At 42.9% G+C, this 20,258-nt stretch overlaps 1 protein-coding gene across 2 annotated transcripts; it reads left to right on the forward strand.

Moving 5' to 3' along the window:
* The first annotated feature begins 40 nt into the window (after nucleotides 1-40).
* LOC139577704 (uncharacterized) lies at nucleotides 41-16,347 on the forward strand. 2 transcript variants are annotated; one of them, XM_071404882.1, is made up of 6 exons: nucleotides 336-618; nucleotides 989-1,131; nucleotides 2,940-3,110; nucleotides 9,410-9,571; nucleotides 11,046-11,157; nucleotides 14,945-16,347. In XM_071404882.1, the coding sequence occupies exons 1-6, from the start codon at nucleotides 336-338 to the stop codon at nucleotides 15,904-15,906; spliced, it is 1,833 nt and encodes a 610-aa protein (XP_071260983.1). In that variant the 3' UTR covers nucleotides 15,907-16,347. The 2 variants fall into 2 exon arrangements, 1 of the variants encoding a protein (XP_071260983.1); XR_011675364.1 differs by lacking the exons at nucleotides 11,046-11,157; nucleotides 14,945-16,347 and having other exon boundaries at nucleotides 41-618; nucleotides 2,940-8,395; nucleotides 8,506-9,477.
* Nucleotides 16,348-20,258: the final 3,911 nt, after the last annotated feature.

Below are 20,258 nucleotides of genomic sequence, written 5' to 3' on the forward strand. Positions count from 1 at the left end.
ATGTAATATAATAAGTTGTACCGTAATTCAAACAGTACACAAATGTTTCATTTAACCACACCCTATGAGCTATGACGACAACCCTATGAGCTATGACGACAACCAATAAGATCCTTTCTCTTCAGTTTATACGGAAATGATCATTGACCAATAACAATTTCCACGTTAGCGTTTTTATTGTCGTTATTTATACGTTTATTAACATCTTGTAACTCAAAATATGATTAATTTAACTGCACAGCATCACATTATTTCCCCAGGCAGTGTTTAGTTTGCGTTGGAGACGGGACTTGTTTGATATATGTTATCTACTGTTAGCTAGCTGCTAGCTAACGATGGCTAACTGTATGGTTTTTCACACTCAAATAGCCTCCATTATGGAGGTGCTAGCGAATGCAGCCGTAGCAGAAATCTGTAAACTCGTAGACGACGACTATGCAGTGTTTCGTTTGGAAATAACTAAAAGCCAGAAAGAAAACAGGGCATTGCGGAGGAAACTACAGCTACAAGAACTGAAGGTGGCACGGGAGCGCGCAGAAAGGACAACGCAAGAGCGCGTCCTCGCCAATCATCCCAGTAGTGTCAAGATCCTCGACCAGTGCAGAGGAATGGCAAGAGGTACATTTTGCAGAAGACGCAGCCTGTCGCCCCGTTCCCATCTGCCATGTGTGACTTTAGATGTGTTAAACAAAATTGGGTCTTGGTCAGTTTTTGCATAATATGCAATAATTCCCTTGATTTCTTAGCTATCTTGCATAAAGACAAAATATCATATTCTAACCAGATTCTTAATTTACAGCATTTTCTATTATGTACTAATTGAAGACAATATGATGCATGGAACATAATCAATCGATCTATAAATAGTATATTAAGAAGTTAAGCAAAGTGTTACATTACATCCCTACCAATTCTAGACAGTGTCAATAGTGTACAATATACCACTGAGCATTGACAGTAGCTAACCTAACCACCTCTTTTCCCCCAGTGACTCTCTCAGGTGAAGGACATCTCACTGGAGGCCACAGGAGCTTTGTGAAGCCTGCAGGACACAAAACATGGAGAGATGACCAACCAATCACTGTTGATGAGGGGAGTGGAACCTCAACCAAGAACGTTATCGTGATAGAGGTTAGTGTCATAGTGTTACATAAAAATGACAGTCCAACAAATGTAGCCAGTTTATTTCAGAAAGACTACTCACATGTACATCTTAATTTATCTGTCATAGCAGAGGGAGATTGTGAGACTTGAAAAAGAAAAGGACTGCCGCACGCACACACTAGGAGCTCAGATGCAATAATTTTGTAACGTTTCAACAGCCAAGCTGTCTTCATAATGACAGTGCAGGTCACTAGTTTAGAGTTTGAAAGGACACACACCAGTGTCTGTAATCATAGCCGGCTGTGGTTTGATTTCATTGGTTAATTTACAGATATAAATAAAACATGATTTTTATAAAGCACGTATGGATTACATATGATCATAGAAATAAACTAAAAAAGTATGTGGACACCTGCTTGTTGACCATTTCATTCCAAAATCATGGGCATTAATATGGAGTTGGTCCCCCCTTTGCTGCTATAACAGCCTCCACTCTTCTGGGAAGGCTTTCCACTAGATGTTGGAACATTGCTGCAGGGACTTGCTTCTATTCAGCCACAAGCATTAGTGAGCGCAGGCACTGATGTTGGGTGATTAGGCCTGGCTTACAGTCGGCGTTCCAGTTAATTTCAAAGGTGTAAAATGGTATTGAGGTCAGGGCTCTGTGCAGGCCAGTCGAGTTCTTCCACACCGATCTCGACAAACAATTTCTGCATGGACTACGCTTTGTGCACAGGGGCATTGTCATGCTGAATCAGGAAAGGGCCTTCCCCAAACTGTTGCCACAAAAGTTGGAAGCACAGAATAATCTAGAATGTCATTGTATGTTGTAGCGTTAAGGTTTCCCTTCACCGGAACTAAGGGGCCTAGCCCGAACCATGAAAAACAGCCCCTGACCATTATTACTCATCCACCAAACTTTACAGTTGGCACTATGCACTCGGGCAGTTAGCGTTCTGCTGGCATCTGCCAAACCCAGATTCTTCCGTTGGACTGCCAGATGGTGAAGCGTGATTCATCACTCCAGAGAACGCTTTTCTACTGCACCAGAGTCCAATGGTGGTGAGCCTTACACCACTCCAGCCGACGCTTGGCATTGTGATCTTAGGCTTGTGTGTGGCTACTCAGCCATGGAAACCCATTTCATGAAGTTTCCGACAAACAGTTCTTGTGCCGACGTTGCTTCCAGATGCAGTTTGAAACTTGGTATTGAGTGTTACAACCCGAGAACAGACAATTATTACGCGCAACGAGCTTCAGCACTCGGCGGTCCAGTTCTGTGAGCTTGTGTGGCCTACCACTTCGCGGCTGAGCCATTGTTGCTCCTAGACATTTCCACTTCACAATAACAGCACTTACAGTTGACCCGGGGCAGCTATAGCAGGGCAGAAAGTTTACGAACTGACTTGTTGGAAAGGTGGTATCCTATGACGGTGCCACGTTGAAAGTCACTGAGCTCAGTACGGGCCAATTCTACTGCCAATGTTTGCCTATAGAGATTGTATGGCCTTGTGCTTGATTGTATACACCTATCAGCAACGGGTTTCGCTGAAATAGCCAAATCACTCATTTGAAGGGGTGTTCACATACTTTTGACCATGTAGTGTAATTTGGCGACATAGGCTTACAAACATTATTTACAATGGATAGCAAAAACGATCCAGGCGGCCTCTCATTTTAATAATAAATCGTCAAGGACACCCCCTCTCCTAGGGAGGGTGACATGTTCAATGCCGATATAGTGAAGGTACGAAAGTAGAGCTTGTGAGACTTCCCTATGACATTGTTATCCAATTCAACTCATGCACAGGTAATAACCTCTCTTCTTGTGTCAGTCTGTAGATGCAGAGGCTGCTGGTCCTGGGGTCAAGCAGGAGAGATCTGAAAGAGAGGAGGAGGACCCACGACACAGCAGAGAGATCCAGACTGGAGCAGCCCATGTAGCCACGGAGGTCCCTACCACCACCGCCCCAGCGCCGCCCAGTACCCGACGTAGCATCACGGAGGTCAGTGGAACGCCGAACGCATTCCTCAAGTCAGAGACAGACACCGAGACTTTAACTGTAACACACAGGCTCTTACACACAGGATCTGACCACAAATCAGACCCAGGGAGACTGGGCTGTCCTCCTGCTCCTGACTCCGAGTATTTACCGGTATTTCACCAGAGCCAGAGGACGGTTAATTCCCTTGGAGATGGTGATACGTTAGACACTGGTGTTGATGATCTGTCTTGTTTTTACACTACAGAGATGGAACCTGGCAACATATCCTTGGGTTTAGAGACCCAGACTGATCTGTCTAGAGGGGACTGGAACCAGTACAGTAGTAGTGTATACTCTGAAGGGTGCCTAGATAAGAAAGGGGTGGTTATAGTCGTAGACGAAGTGACTGTGAAAGTGGAGGACGACGTTCCTCTGACACTGAATGCAGACAAGACTCAATTAGGAGGACACTCACAAGGTAGAGATGTCTTAGATTACAGGGAAAGCTTAGAGACTAATCCAAATGTTGCGACCCAGTCCCCTGTACACATTCTCAGGGATCGCGACAGAGTGTCCACGTCGATGGCACCTTCCGATTCACACGTCCGTGTTGTTTTCGATCAAGTATTGAACTCAAAGGACCAAAGAGCCAAGGCTCAGGGAGGGGAAGCAACATCAGGCAATAGTAAAGAGAAACGGTTCCTCTGCATGTCCTGTAACAAAGGCTTCAGCTGCCTCCAGAACGTAGAGACCCACCAGAGGGTCCATACAGGGGAGAAACCCTTCAGCTGTACCCAGTGTCACATGCGCTTCGCCCAGGCTGGCAACCTTAAGATCCACCAGAGGGTCCACACAGGGGTGAAACCCTTCAGCTGTACCCAGTGTCATATGCGCTTCTCCCACTCGTACAGCCTGAAGAGGCACCAGAGGGTCCACACAGGGGAGAACTCTACAGCTGCCGTAGTGTGAGAAGAGGTTCCCCCAACAGAACCCGCAGAAGATGCACCTGAAGGTCCACATGAGAGAAAGGTTGTTCACCTGTACGCACGGCAGGAAGAGGTTCTCAGAGAGGAGCTACCTCAGGATACACCAGCTGAAAAACCATTCACTCTATAACATAGAAAGTAACCATTCCACAAGATAGCTTCTCACCTTTAGATCAAACCCTTCATTAAAGTCAAAGATGAATTTTCATTATTGTTAGTAGAAAAGAGCCACAGGTGCATTTGGAATAAAAAGGGTAACAGATTTCAGTGTTGAATATTCCTGGGTAGAATATTGCATCCAAACATTGTGTGATATATAAGGTGTGTATATATATATGCCTAAAAAGTCTGTTACATTGTATTTGTACTGTGTAGGCTATATGATGGTCACAAATGCCCATTTAATTACTTCCATTCAACTACTTAATTCTTTCCCAAGACACTTTTAATAAGAAAATGAATGCAGTTTATCAAGTTCATGCAGAGCTTTTGTTGAGACAGGTACAATGCCTTCAGCAAGTTCTCACCCCTTCACTTTTTCCTCATTTTGTTGCGTTAGACTACATTTAAAATTGATTAAATTGAGATTGTGTCACTGGCCTACACACAATACTCCATAATGTCAAATGTGGAATTATGTTTAGACATTTTACAAATGAATTAAAAATGAAAAGCTGAAATGTCTTGATTCAATAAGTATTCAATCCCTTTCTTATGGCAAGCCTAAATACATTCAGGAATAAACCTTTGCTTAACAAGTCATGTAAGTTGCATGCTCACTCTATGCGCAATAATACATTTTAACATGGTTTTTGAATGACTACCTCTTCTCTGTACCCAGTACAATTATCTGTAAAGTCACTCAGTGAACTTCAAACACAGATTCAACCACAAAATCCTGGGAGGTTTTCCAATGCCTCGCAAAGGGCACCTATTGGTAGAAGGGTGAAAACATTGAATATCCCTTTGAGCATGGTGAAGTTTGGATGGTGTATCAATACACCCAGTCACTGCAAAGATACATGCGTCATTCCTAACTCAGTTGCCGGAGAGGAAGGAAACCTCTTAGGGATTTCACCATGAGGCCAATGGTGACTTTAATACAGTTATAGTTTAATGGCTGGGATAGGAGAACTGAGGATGGATCAACAACATTGTAGTTACTCCACAATACTAACCTAAATGACAGAGTAAAAATAAAAAAGCCTGTACAGAATACAAAATATTCCAAAACATGCATCCTGTTTGTAATAAGGGACTAAATTAAAACTGCAAAAAATGTGGCCATTTGTTTTTACTTTATGCCCTCAATACAAAGCGATATGTTTGTGGCAAATCCAACACCACATCACCTACCACTCTTCATATTTTCAACGTTTTTATCTCTTGCTTGCTAGCTAGCCAACTACGGCTAACTTAGTCACATCAAACAATGCAGCCAGAATAACAACAAAGTAGCCTCATTTGCAAAAGCTGTCTTTTAGTGACATTTATTTGGAATCATCCATAACAATGAGCTAATGATGCGCGATTCCACCTGGCATAGAAAATGTGCTCTCTCGTCAGGACACTTGTTCAGAGGAGCTAGCCAACAACACAGCTAACACAATCACTTCAAACTGAAGCTGGAAAGACAGCAAACTAGCTGCACTTTTTCATTTTACCTGTTTTCTATTGGCATTTCTTTGTACAGTATATATCCATAAAAACTATGCTGAGTCATGATTTCGACTGGCTGAGAAAAGCTGCCTGCCTGTCTCATCATAACTCCCGACCCCTACTTGTTCATTACAATGGGACAGCTGGAGATCGAATTTCAATACTGAAACAATGTTGCAAATGTCAGAGACAGACAGAAAGGTTTATAAAAATCTCCGCTATTGAAAACCAATTGCTAGTCTAAAAGAAATGGAAGATAATGTCTAGATGCTTTTTACAGTGGAGATCAAGTTTATAAATTGTCTGGCTGAGCTGATGAGACAGTGGATTGTGCAGTGAGATGGAACAGAGTAAATAGGCATTTTAACGTCATAGTTTTAGCCAGTGGTAACTTCTGGAATAGACACCGCCTGGAATGCAGTTTTAAACAATCAGCGTCCAAGATTAGACCCACCCGTTGATTAATGATCAACAACCAACTTGACAGAGCTTGAAGACATTTTAAAAGAATGTGGAAGTATTGTACAGGCCAGGTGTGAGACTCAGTACATCAGTTTAACATGTATTGACTCAGTGCATACTTATTTAAATTAGATATCTGTATTTCATTTTTCAATAAATGTGCAAAAATTTCTGAAAACATGTGTTCACTTTGTCATTATGGCTTCGATATCGAATTTTGACTTCAATATCGATACCAGGTTTAGAATCACGATACTTGACACCAAAACGATACCACAAAAAAAGGCGTATTTGCCAAAGTCATAGAATGGCACATGATCCAGCCAGATCAATTCAGATACTGCTCTGTTCAATCGTTGGGCATCGTTTGAGTTCAATATCATTACATTTTTACGTATTTCTTTTTAGAGACAGCCATGTATGCATTAATTGAATCAATTATATTCAAATGGTCTTTTTTTACCAATCTAACTAGAAAACAACATAATGGTAATCATTTATTTGAATGGAAAATCTGTATTGATACTGGGTAAATAAAGATGTAGCCTAAGTCTATTCACAATACAGGTGAATGCATATTATTCAATAGGAGTGTGTGATGCATTGAGTAATTGAGGTTGTTTTCCTTTCCATTTAGGACTTATTTTATTGGCAACTGCTAAGATAATTATTTTATTGTACTGATTAACAACATTTGCATAGAAGAAGCACTCTCTTCTTTTATAAAAGAAGTGAGTGCACTGTCTAAGGAATTAATGTCATTCGTGAGGCAGAATGTCGCTGTAATCTGAGTTTGTTGCTATGAAATCGAGTGAAAACCAGATGGGAGGCAAAGGAAGGAAGACAAGTGCATTTGTTTTTGTTGGCGAGGGAGACAAAGTGAATTTAATAACGTTTTTGGTGACAATCATCTTTGAAATCAGCATATTTTGCATCATGGTTTGCATATCACAAACAAAGAACTAGGGTAGTGAATTCAGCTGTAAGCTAGCAAGGAAATGTAGCTTAATTAAAGCTGGACGCTACCTTGTCTAAACATCAGGTTGTTACCATGGTTACTCCATGGCTTATCAGTCTGACTGAAGTCGCCATACAAAAGATGCAGTAGTGTCTACAAGCCAGAATGTTGAATAAAATGAATTGTATTTTCAATCTCTTAACACACTGCACCTGATGAACAATATGTCAACAATAGCTGAATGTAACCGAACATAGTCTCCTCGCAATCAGCTGTGGTTCGGTTAGGATCGGCCATATTGTGCAAGTGTTTGTCATGTGCAAATTTGCATCTGTATTGATATTAAAAACCGGTAATACCAACCATAGACCAGCGTACTGAAAGTCGGGCTGATAACTCTTCCCTGTGGATATTTTGTCTCAGATTACCTCCTACATAAGGACAAAATCAGAGGACAACAGGTAAAGTAAGTTAAATATACATTTATTCAACATTCTGACTTTTGTGATGGTACTGTTCAGGAATGCTGAACTTCCATGTTAGAAACGAGTGTGTAAGTATCGTCTTGCATTGTAAACGTGTTCTAGCCTGTTTAGACATTGTTTTGCGAACTGTAATGAACAGTTTCAACATTTCTACATGTCGTGGTGCATTATTCAAGTGTGTTAACTTCTGTGCAGCATAAGGTAACACACTTTAGCAATGAATAAGTGGAGGAGGCTCTTTGCGCTATAATGAGGCTGTGCTGACTTGATCCTCTCAATCACGTGAGACACATTAGACCTAAGTACCGGACGTAACAAATTGTAGTGCCGGACTGTTTATTATTTTTTGTGTGTACCATGCAGTACTAATGGGGTATTGTGTGTAGATGGATGAGGAAAAAAATATTTAATCAATTTTCAATTCAGGCTGTAACACAACAAAATGTGGAATAAGTCAAGCGGTATGAATACTTTCTGAATGCACTGTATGTGTGGTTTTCATATGATGTATTTAAAACGTGTTTGTTTAATAAACACAAAATGGGACTTTTCAAATCAAATCAAAGTTTGTCACGTGCGCCAAATACAACAGGTGTAGGTAGACCTTACAGTGAACTGCTTACTTACAGGCTCTAACCAATATTGCAAAAAAGGTATTAGGTGAACAATAGGTAAAGAAATAAAACAACAGTAAAAAGACAGGCTATATACAGTAGCGAGGCTACATACAGACACCGGTTAGTCAGGCTGATTGAGGTAGTATGTACATGTAGATATGGTTAAAGTGACGGGTTGGCGGGTGGGACACAATGCAGATAGCCCAGTTAGCCAATGTGCGGGGGCACTGGTTGGTCGGCCCAATTGAGGTAGTATGTACATGAATGTATAGTTAAAGTGACTATGCATATATGATAAACAGAGAGTAGCAGCAGCGTAAAAAGAGGGGTTGGGGGGGGCACACAATGCAAATAGTCTGGGTAGCCATTTGATTACCTGTTCAGGAGTCTTATGGCTTGTGGGTAAAAACTGTTGAGAAGCCTTTTTCGTCGTTGATCAGGCCTACCACTGTTGTCGTCTGCAAACTTAATGATGGTGTTGGAGTCGTGCCTGGCCATGCAGTCGTGGGTGAACAGGGAGTAGAGGGGACTGAGCACGCACCCCTGGGGAGCTCCAGTGTTGAGGATCAGCAAGGCAGATGTGTTGCTACCTACCCTCACCACCTGGGGGAGGCCCGTCAGGAAGTCCAAGATCCAGTTGCAGAGGGAGGTGTTTAGTCCCAGGATCCTTAGCTTAGTGATGAGCTTTGAGGGTACTATGGAGTTGAACGCTGAGCTGTAGTCAATGAATAGCATTCTCACATAAGTGTTCCTTTTGTCCAGGTGGGAAAGGGCAGTGTGGAGTGCAATAGAGATTGCATCATCTGTGGATCTGTTTGGGCGGTATGCAAATTGGAGTGTGTCTAGGGTTTCTGGGATAATGGTGTTGATGTGAGCCATTACCAACCTTTCAAAGCACTTCATGGCTACGGACGTGAGTGCTTCGGGTCTGTAGTCATTTAGGCAAGTTGCCTTTGTGTTCTTGGGCATTCTAGGGAGTATTCATTGATTCTTTTAGCATACATCACATCTGATCTCACCCTATTCTGCATACACCGACAGCACTTTATAAGCATAAGGATGGGTAAACACTCTGCTTAAAGTGTTTATTATCTGTGTGCGCACGTGCCTGAAGGAGTGTGTCTGTGTAATCTGTATCACCGCTCTCTTCCAGGAGGAGGAGGGTCCAGATGTGCTGCTGGTAAAGGAGGAGGGGTGTGAGGAGGGTCTGGGGAACCCTGAGGTGACCATGGTCATGGACAAACAAACTACACCTCCTCCTGAACCCAAAGAGGCACCAGCTGAGCAGCACAGGACCACACACAGTCTCACTGAGGTGAGTCCACTGTAAACTACTGTCTGAATGGTATTAGGTCAGGGTCTGTATCCACAAAGCCTCTCAGAGTAGGAGTGCTGATCTAGGATCAGTTTTCGATCATAATGAATAGGACTATGTAGACAGGTGGGGACCTGGGCCCGGGCCCATATTCACAAAGCGTCTCAGAGGAGAAAATTGGTCGTAAGTGCTGAGAATAGAAACTTTCTACTCTTATGGGTAAAAATAAAATCTATGCATGAAGCCTCTTTAGTCATAATTCACACCTAGTAGACAGATATTTAGGACACCTCATGAGCGGTCCTAACCCGTTAAGAGTTACCAGCAAGTGTCTTGATAATAGAAAAATGCAGCGAGTCGGTGGTTCCTGCGTCACATGCAATTGCTTTGTTCAAATGTTTTGATTATTTATGGATCGATCATATAGAATTATCTAAATCTACATGCAGCAGTATCTCTTGTGCCTTTGACAATGATTTCACATGAGTTCCTATTTCACATGATATGCCTAAATACTTATGACAAGTAGGCAAATAAATAAACATGTTTTTCTATCGATTATTTAATTACCTACATTATGCCATTTCAAGTTATCCCTTTGGAGCGCAATATCACGTTGTTCAAAAAGATGCCTAAATTGGACCTACCTATGAATGTGTTTGACGAAAATGATAGACCTTTCAAACGATTTGAAGTTGTTAAATGGGGGTGAAGAGTGTGTTGATAACGGTAATGTTGTCAAAATTCTGCCTTTAACAACCATCAGAATTGGTTAAAAAAAAGTTTATGCATGCCGATAATCAAGAGAATTGATCGTGTCAGGTGAAATGATACAGTATCAAACTATTTACCATTGCAACATTAAGATGTACAGTCACATTCAACATGGTTGTCTGAGGCGTGCTATAGAGTTCACAGCTGGCGATGCCTCATTGTGATTGTTGCAAATGATGGGGAATAACCAATGTCAATGGGCCTCATCACCATCTTTCCTTTGCAGTGCCTCAAACTGTTGTGATTACCAGCTGAGAAACTTTTCAGAGTTGATTTTACTCCTGGCTCAGAGTTTGTCTGGGCAGTGTCTAAACATCATCCTAAAACCTACTCTGAGCTGGGAGTTATTTTTGTCTTAAACTGGTTTTAGCAGAATTCCTAGGACCTTTTCTGAGATGCTTTGTGGATACGGGACCTGATCCTAGATCAGCAATCCTACTCTGAGACTCTTTTTGGATACATGCCCAGGTCTTAATTCATTTTGTCTGAAGTTTGGGACCATGCCTTTTGAATTATCAAACCATTTTAAAGAGTGTCAAGTAATCAAATCAATTAACACATTTGCTTAGTATAAAATCAACTAACATGTTTGCATAGTACTCACAGCAATCCCTCATTGCCCAATCAGATGATGCTCCATAGCAGGGTGCTCATATCAGATTTCTTGATCCAACATCCTCTCACTCTGTATCTCTTACAGTCAGTAGACATGGAGGATGGGAAGCCTGATCTGCTGCTGGTCAAAGAGGAGACAATAGAAGATGAACCAGAGAGCATTGATCTGCTGAGTGGACTAAAGATGGGGGAGCAAGGTAAGAGAGAAATACATATAGCCTACATACAGTAATAGAATAGTGATGCACCTGGTTATTATTCTTTCTTCCAGCCGGTGTCTATTCCACAAGTTACCACCGGCTAATTCTACGACGTTAAAATGCCTATTTAGTCTGTTCCATCTGACTGCGCAATCCACTGTCTCATCAGCCCAGGCAGGGAAGTTATAAAGTTGATCTCCACTATAAAAAGCATCTAGACATTATCTCACATTTCTTTTAGACTAACATTTAGTTTTCAACAGCGTTGAATATTGTTTCAATATTCAAATTCTATCACCAACTGTCCCATAGTAATGAACGAGTCTGGACGAAAGACAGGCAGGCAGCGTTTCTCAGCCAGTCGAAATCATGAATCATTATTTAACTAGGCACTTTTTTAACAAGCGTGAGCACATTTTCTATGCCAGGCGAAATCGTGCCTCATTAGCTCATTGTTATGGATGTATCCAAATAAATGTCACTAGAAAACAGCATAAACAAATGCAAATACAACTACTGTTGTTATCCTGCCTGCACTGTTTGACTTGACTGTAAATTAGCCATAGTTGGCTAGCTAGCAAGCAAGGGATAACAACGTTGCCAGCCAGTATGGCAATTTAGAACAAACGACTGGGTCACGTCTCTAGCAACCGAACCAATAGAACGAACGACCAGCCGGCTTGGATAGCAACCCCAGATGTGTCGGGACTATGTCTTGTGGAAGGATGAAATAGTATGAATAAATTGACCCCCCCCCCCCCAAAAATGAAAATATGTCAATCGTTATTTGAATATGTTGGTAACCAAGGCATTCCTTCAACTCTCCCGCTCTTCATCTTGTGAACAGGAACGATTCAAGCTACTAAAACAAATAATTGGAAAACGAGACTCTTACGTTGCGCCAACTAAACTGTCCCATAGTGGTAGAGCGTGCTCGCCCCCTGGACGTTGTGTACGGAAGTTTGTATTTGTTATCATAAGTTTCCTAATCAAACAGTTCCTTATTCTTCAGTTTGCTGGAGTAATGAGTAAGAAAGCGATCAAGACGACGATGGCTAAGCCGGGGTCGTGATCATGCCCCCAGTCATGCGGTTATAGTATAGTTTGTCTCGGCTTGGAACCGGCGGCCCTTGCTCGGAACAGTCTGTGTGCGCATTGCCACATACTGCATGCAAACTCCCTGGAAAGACGTGTAGCTTTCTTGAGGAAGCTTGGAGTTACCGATGGCAACTTTCCTTTCCAGGATTCTGGCATCTGTTGAAAAACGAGGTGCAGGAAGCGGAGAGGCACTTTAGGCTGTTGTCGGGAACAGGTGGAACTAGCCTCCCAGCAGGGACATGGTGAGCCAGCTGGTTCAGTCTACCACGGTGACATACAGTGCCCAGGTTTGGATGATGACTTGGTGTCCCTGGACAGCTCCGGGGGTTTCTCAGGTGACAAAGAGGACTTAGTTCCAGGACAGCCATCTCACGCTACGGGAGTAGCGGGGGAAACCCTGGTATCCAACGCATCGTTCATAGAACTGTGCCGCAAGGTGGCTATGCGTTTGGAGGTGAAGTGGCCGTGTTCAACCCCACGTCAGAAGACATCAAGGTTTGGTGGGAAGTACCTGCCCCCAGTGGCTGCCACAGTCAAGCACGACCTGCTCCTGTTTCCCGATTTTGTTGAAGAATTGACGACAACCTGATCCAGCCTGCATTCAGCTAAGCTGATGCTGCATGGGTGGTACCCCCTTCATGGATCTGGAGGGGATGGATTGGGCGGGGCTGGTGCGCACAAGCCTCTAGTCTATAGCAAGCTAGCTGGCTACCTAGCCTGTTGGATAACAAGGGTGTGGCTAGTGCGAATACTATGCGCCCTAACAAGCACTGTCGCTCAGCTGGATAAGGTGTATGCCCGATCCCCGTCGTCTGCCATTGCTTGCGGACCTGGGCACGGCTTTGGATGTAGGAGAGCCCCACGCAGAGCTCCTGGATGAGATTCATGTTACATTTTTAGATTTTAGTAAATTTAGCAGACGCTCTAATCCAGTGCGATTTACAGTAGTAGTGAGTGCATACAGTTTCGTACTTTTTCATACTGTTACGTCCAACTTTATTCTGCGCATCGTTCTGGCGCTCGGGAAGAACAGGGGAGCTACTGTGGTGGCACAGCGTCATCTTTGGCTGATGCTTTCGAAGGTGCTGGAGAGGGACAGACATATATACCGCGATGAGCCCATTTCTCCTATGGGGTTGTTCAGTTCGGCCCTGGAGGCCCGGTTCAAGGCCAGAAAGAAGCAGGAAGAGGCACTGCACGGTTGTCTTCCTTTGGGATTGCAGGGGGCCGTGCCCAGCACCAGGTCGGACCTGCCTGATTGCCGCCCCGCTTCCAGGAGCGAGGTGAGATGGTCCTGCTATGGCGCGGAGAAGGAGACAGCCCCGCGCACTTAGCTCGGGGATGGGAGGTGGCACGGGATCGGGTCCTCCCATGCCAACTGCTCCAAACACCCGTTCTTACAACAGTTACCCCAAGTGGCAAGGCCAATCGAGGTACGTCACGGATTGCATTATTCATTAGACCGGTCTCTAAACCCCATTGCATTATTAATTTCCTCTGAAAGTGGCCCTTTGTGTGTTTAAAGTGGTGGAAGTCATTGAGTGTTGTAAGACAGCAGGTCTAATTTACAAACCCATGGTCAATACTATCCCGGGACTGTCCACATCAGATGCTAATCGGTAGCCTAGTTCATGTGTATTCTTGGTTGGGGAGCTCTGGAGTTTCACAGTTGCGAAAGCCTATGGTCGACATGTTCTGTTTCAATGAGTAAGATCATGTTATTTTCACAAGTCCTGTGAATGTTCTGTTGGGTTTGTCTGAGTTGAGTACGGAAACCTATTTCATATTGACCTGTGGGGATTCTCACCTCAATAACTGTGTTGTACCCCCTTGTACCCCGTCTTATATTGTGTCTTTAACTACTTAATTTTCCAACTTATTTAGTCTAGTAAATAAAACCTTGAATTAATTATGTGACATGGAGTTAATTTGTAAGCGATTGGGTTCTTGTGGTTTCAGAGCTTGATGTAAATTGACTAATGATAAGTACTGATAGTTAATTCAAGGGTCTCTCTATATCCAACCCTTAATGGTGCCCCTCTTAGATTAATTTGGATAGGATAACCAAATTAATAAAATAAATCTGATAAGTTAATTATTCCATTAATTAAATCAGTAAATTATCTTAATATTAATTAGCCAAAAGTCACAACACCACCTAAACTGGTCGATTCAGGGAGGGTGTACAGATACCACGTGGAAGTCCCCAACACATTTAGCCGAAGCCATGAGCAGGGAGGTTTTTTAGGTGGTCTGTCATGGGCCGTTTCATTTAGTATTCGTTGGGTTCGGCTTGGGCGTGATTATATTTCCCCATAGTATGTTGTACCGAAGTTGACTGACTGAAAAGAAACGTAACGTCAAGACTATAACTATTGTTCCCTGAAGGAGCGAAATGAGGTAGAACACCTGTTTGGCCCCGTGCCGCCCGTTCCAGGGCTTGGTGAAAAGCGTTATTAAATTGAAGTAATGAATCTGAGTCTCGCGCTTATCATCTGTGGAAGGCGGGGCTTCCAGCTAGGCGCAGATTTCATTGACCTTCTCAGGCGTGATTGTAGATCCTTCAACCGACTCCCCGTAGTATGATGTACCTCATTTCCCTCCTTCAGGGAACCGTAGCTATAGTCATAATGTTACATTTTCTCTGCCATGTTTGAAAAGTCTATTTTGTAAACTATTCCTGCAGGTGGTTGGCTGGAGGCTAACAGAGGAGACTGGGTGGCCATCTTGGATTCCCAGACCGGTGCAGCCAAGGACCTGGGGAATAACATCACTGAGCAGGCCAGGACCAGAGACGACATAGCGGAGGTCAGTGGATGGGACAGCGTCCTCAACTCTGGGCTGGGGATCAACACTGTTAACCACAACCAGAAACCAACAGTCGAACACAAAACAACAACTGAACTTAGTCTCCATGACAACAGACTGGCTGAGATCAGGGCGATGCGTAGAGTTGGTCTGCGTGGACGGGGAGGTGTCCGTATGCAGCTAGAGAGAACAGACATTGACTCGGCTAGCAATGATCCGTCCTGCTCCTATAGTTGTGATTCAGAGAGACTGATGGTGCCTCAGGTTAACCCCCTAACAGGTGCTGCCTTCAGCCTGTCTTCTATAGGATCTATCAACTGGAATATGGACCCTGCGACAACACAGACAATCCCTGGCCTTAATCCTCCTCACACCCTCCTAATGTTAAACCAGACCTCAGACAATGCAAGTTCCTCAACAATAAATGGCTACACAAGCCCATTGACAAATGACCATAGTAGAGACAGAATCAGTAAAGGTGGCAGCGCCAAAGAGAAGCGCTTCCGGTGTTTGTTCTGTGGGAAAGCCTTTAGTTTCCCCCAACAGGTGGAGATCCACCAGAGGATGCACACGGGAGAGAAACCTTTCGGCTGCCACCTGTGCCGGGCCTGTTTTTCCCGATCGTCCCACCTGAAGAGGCACCAGAGGGTCCACACAGGGGAGAAACCCTACAGCTGCCCCCAGTGTGAGAAGAGGTTCTCCCACCAGCACCAGCTAAAGATGCACCTGAAGATCCACACGGGAGAGAGGCCGTTCGCCTGTATGCACTGTGAGAAGAGGTTCTCAGAGAGGAGCTACCTCAGGATACACCAGCAGAAAATGCACAGGGACCATGTATAGTAATATGTAATGTAGAACTAGATAGTTTGTTTATAGAGGGAACTGGACAAGGTGAACTGAGGAAAGGATGAGTATGATGAGGCAGAGTAGATGATATGGTGATGGTTGATGTGATGTTGTCTGTAAAAATGCTTCACTGATGAAGTGACAACCTTGTCCTGTTTGATGGTGTTTTATAATGAGGAAATGATAGTGCCTTAATTCATGTTTACTTAACATAAACGAGTGACGGTGTGTGTAATGTAATGTTGAACCTTTCCCAAAGTATTCTAAAATAATTTTTTATCAAAGTGAGGGTACCAGATTTACAGAAAAGGTCAAGTGTTACCATAGTGGGAAGTTATTCTACTTGTCACATATTGTTTTGTGAAATAAAAGTACTGTACTTCACGTTATGTGTGTAGGACTATTTGATTGAAATTAAATACAAAATTGACTTGCTGACTGACTTTGTTATTTTTCTATCATTGCAGGGACTTGGTTTTCCTAATGAGTCTAACCAAAACATTATACTTAATTCTTCAATCAACACATATGGATTTAAAAAAAATAAACTCCAATGGCTCCATATTGTTAGGTACCTGAATCACAGTGTTAGAGATGGGCTTGACTGTGGTTAACATTTTATAATATCATGTTTCTGTGTCTACAGTAAAGTTTATTATATAAACCTTTATATGTTCTTCTGTACAATTAGTGTTTACAGTCTGCAGTCCATGAGGACCTGCTGATATCTGGCATTGCTGGTAGGAGAGACTGGACCTCTGAAGCGGCTGGTCACAAACCCTGGCTCTGGATCAGGAGCCGTTCCTTCCCAAGTCGGAACTGGGACCGAACCACGATGGACAGAGACTCTGTAGTGGGCAGTAATATTTGACGTGTATATACAGTATTTATATTATAAATACCTCACATGCGACTCGTAATAAGACTAAGAAGTTAGCCTATTAAAATGTTCACCATGTGCAATCAAGTATTATGCCTTTAGCTGACTAAGCTCAAGGAATGGTCATGAGAATGGAATTCTAAATTCAAGTATTACTTCACTTGAATGGATTCACCTACAAAGCATAAAGCATTAACAAGCATTACAAGTCATTATTCTAAGCGTGGTCATAGAGAAAGGGAGAGAAAGAACTAGTGTAGGTATCTCACCACAGCAAGTCAGGAACATAAGAGAAAAAACAATGAATCTAAGACCCTTTTATAAGCTTCTGAGTTGTTTGGATTCAAAAACTAAGTTGTTGACCAATAGTATTACTGTAAATTTAACCTCCAATCAGATATCAGATCTACAGGATGTAACCTCTGCTTCTCAGAGGTGAGACAATGGGGGTTGGTGAGATCAACACAGAGGAAATTCTTGCATACAGTTGATAAGAATTGTCACTTCGTGGCTGAGCTGCCCTACAACTCCACCACCACACGGAACACAACCAGTGGACAGAGGCTCCAGTCTCAGTGCAGGAATGGAGCAGGGCCTGGGGCTGATGGAGATAGACCCTTCTGTTCCTATGATACAAACACCACAGTATCCATGATGAACAGAGCAGGTCACCCTGGGCTTCAGCCTTCACAGAGAGTGGTGTGAGACCCCCCATGGTGGTAGTCTATCAGCAAATATGGATTTTCCTTCAGAGTATTGTCTAATGCCTGTTGACTGGGTTCAGAGAAGGCCTGGACCTGGTTCTAGCCTTCCTCAGCTGCCTCGGGGTTACCCCACCAATACAGAGCGTCAGTATGGGCATTCACCACACGGTACCTAGCCTACAACACAGCATACAATCCCAACAACACCCAAACAATGGCTAGAGGGAGCTCAAAGACTAACCACCTGAGGGTGGTGGCTCCTGCTTCTACCTCCTCTGGTGTCATTGGGTTACAATGTGGGAGGCCGAGCATTAGGACGGACGCCGACAACCGTACTCCTGCCCCACGTGTGGAAAGCTCTTTACTGAAGCGAACTATGTGAAGAAGCACCAGACCGTTCACACCAAGGAGAGGCTCTTCAAGTGCAAACTATGTTACAAGAGCTTCTCCTTCCTGAGTAGCCTTATCAGAAATAGAGCCATTTTCACAACCGGAATTATGGGCGCAGTAGCTGGCGGTGGCGCAAAAGGGCTGGGTTTTGATGAATGTAGGTGTGTTGAAGCTTGACCCCGTTTGTCAATAGTTGCCACAAAGTCAAAATGGCCATATCGTAAACATTCATTAATTTTTTTGTTTTGCTTTTTGGTCTTAATTTAAGGTTAGGCATAAGGTTAGCAGTGTTGTTAATGTTAGATTTTAATAAGATAAATTGTAGAAGTGTGCAACTGCAGCCCGCAATTCAGGTCATTTCTACATGTGCTGTTTTTGATTGGCCAGGACCTGAAAAGACAGCGAATAATTTTAATCAAATTTTTATAAGACGAAACAGGAACTTGTTTTAAATAGGCTGTCTAAATAGTTACAGGCACCATAATTGCTCCCCTTGGGCATATAATATTATGATAACGAAGGGGGGTTTTACGCGCATCCAAACTTTTCACAGGAGCTGGAAAAATATCCAGTGTAAAAGAGAAAGGGGGAATGTCAACTCACCTTTACATTGCTCCCAAATATATACACTACCATTCAAAAGTTTGGGGTCACTTAGAAATGCGAAAGAAAAGCAAAAAATGTTGTCCATTAAAATAACATCAAATTGATCAGAAATACAGTGTAGAAATGTTAATGTTGCAAATGACTATTGTAGCTGGAAACAGCTGATTTAAAAAAAATGGAATGTCTACATAGGCCCATTATCAGCAACCATCACTCCTGTGTTCCATTGGCACATTGTGTTAGCTAATCCAAGTTTATCATTTTAAAAGGCTAATTGATCATTAGAAAACCCTTTTCCAATTACAGCTGAAGTCAGAAGTTTACATACACTTAGGTTGGAGTCATTAAAACTTGTTTTTCAACTACTCCACAAATGTCTTGTTAACAAAATATAGTTTTGGCAAGTCAGTTAGGACATCTACTTTGTGCATGACACAAGTAATTTTTCCAACAATTGTTTTCAGACAGATTATTTCACTGTATCACAATTCCAGTGGGTCAGAAGTTTACATACAGTAAGTTGACTGTACCTTTAAACAGCTTGGAAAATTCCAGAAAATTATGTCATGGCTTTAGAAGCTTCTGATAGGCTAAATGACATAATTTGAGTCAATTGGAGGTGTACCTGTGGATGTATTTCAAGGCCTACCTTCAAACTCAGTGCCTCTTTGCTTGACATCATGGGAAAATCAAAAGAAATCAGCCAATACTTCAGAAAACAAATGTGGACCTGCACAAGTCTGGTTAATCCTTGGGAGCAATTTCCAAATGCCTGAAGGTACCACGTTCATCTGTACAAACAATAGTACGCAAGTATAAACACCATGGGACCATGCAGCCGTCATACTGCTCAGGAAGGAGATGTGTTCTGTCTCCTAGAGATGAACGTACTTTGGTGCGAAAAGTGCAAATCAATCCCAGAACAACAGAAAAGGACCGTGTGAAGATGCTGGAGGAAACAGATACAAAAGTATCCATATCCACAGTAAAGCGAGTCCTATATCGACATAACCTGAAAGGCCGCTCAGCAAGGAAGATGCCACTGCTTCAAAACCACCATAAAAAAGCCAGAATACAGTTTGCAACTGCACATGGGGACAAAGATCATACTTTTTGGAGAAATGTCCTCTGGTCTGATGAAACAAAATAGAACTGTTTGGCCATAATGACCATTGTTATGTTTGGAAGAAAAAGGGGAAGGCTTGCAAGCCGAAGAACACCATCCCAACCGTGAAACACGGGGGTGGCAGCATCATGTTGTGGGGGTGCTTTGCTGCAGGAGGGACTGGTGCACTTCACAAAATAGATGGCATCATGAGGTAGGAAAATTATGTGGATATATTGAAGCAACATCTCAAGACATCAGTCAGGAAGTTCAAGCTTGGTCGCAAATGGGTCTTCTAAATGGACAATGACCCCAAGCATACTTCCACATTTGTGGCAAAATGGCTTAAGGACAACAGAGTCACGGTATTGGAGTGGCCATCACAAAGCCCCGTCCTGAATCCTATAAAAAAATTGTGGGCAGAACTGAAAAAGCGTGTGCGAGCAAAGAGGCCTACAAACCTGAGTCAGTTACACCATCTCTGTCAGGAGGAATGAGCCAAAATGTACCCAACTTATTGTGGGAAGCTTGTGGAAGGCTACCTGAAACCTTTGACCCAAGTTAAACAATTCAAAGGCAATGCTACCAAATACTAATTGAGTATGTAAACTTCTGACCCACTGGGAATTGGATGAAAGAAATAAAAGCTTTAATAAATAAT

Source organism: Salvelinus alpinus, chromosome 6 (assembly GCF_045679555.1).
Source record: "Salvelinus alpinus chromosome 6, SLU_Salpinus.1, whole genome shotgun sequence".
Lineage (NCBI taxonomy): Eukaryota > Metazoa > Chordata > Actinopteri > Salmoniformes > Salmonidae > Salvelinus > Salvelinus alpinus.

Coding starts and splice junctions, on each gene's coding strand:
- LOC139577704 (XM_071404882.1), top strand. CDS start 336: ATGGCTAACTGTATGGTTTTTCACACTCAAATAGCCTCCATTATGGAG. Junction 619..988: donor GTGCAGAGGAATGGCAAGAG/GTACATTTTGCA, acceptor CTTTTCCCCCAG/TGACTCTCTCAGGTGAAGGA. Junction 9,572..11,045: donor CCACACACAGTCTCACTGAG/GTGAGTCCACTG, acceptor TATCTCTTACAG/TCAGTAGACATGGAGGATGG.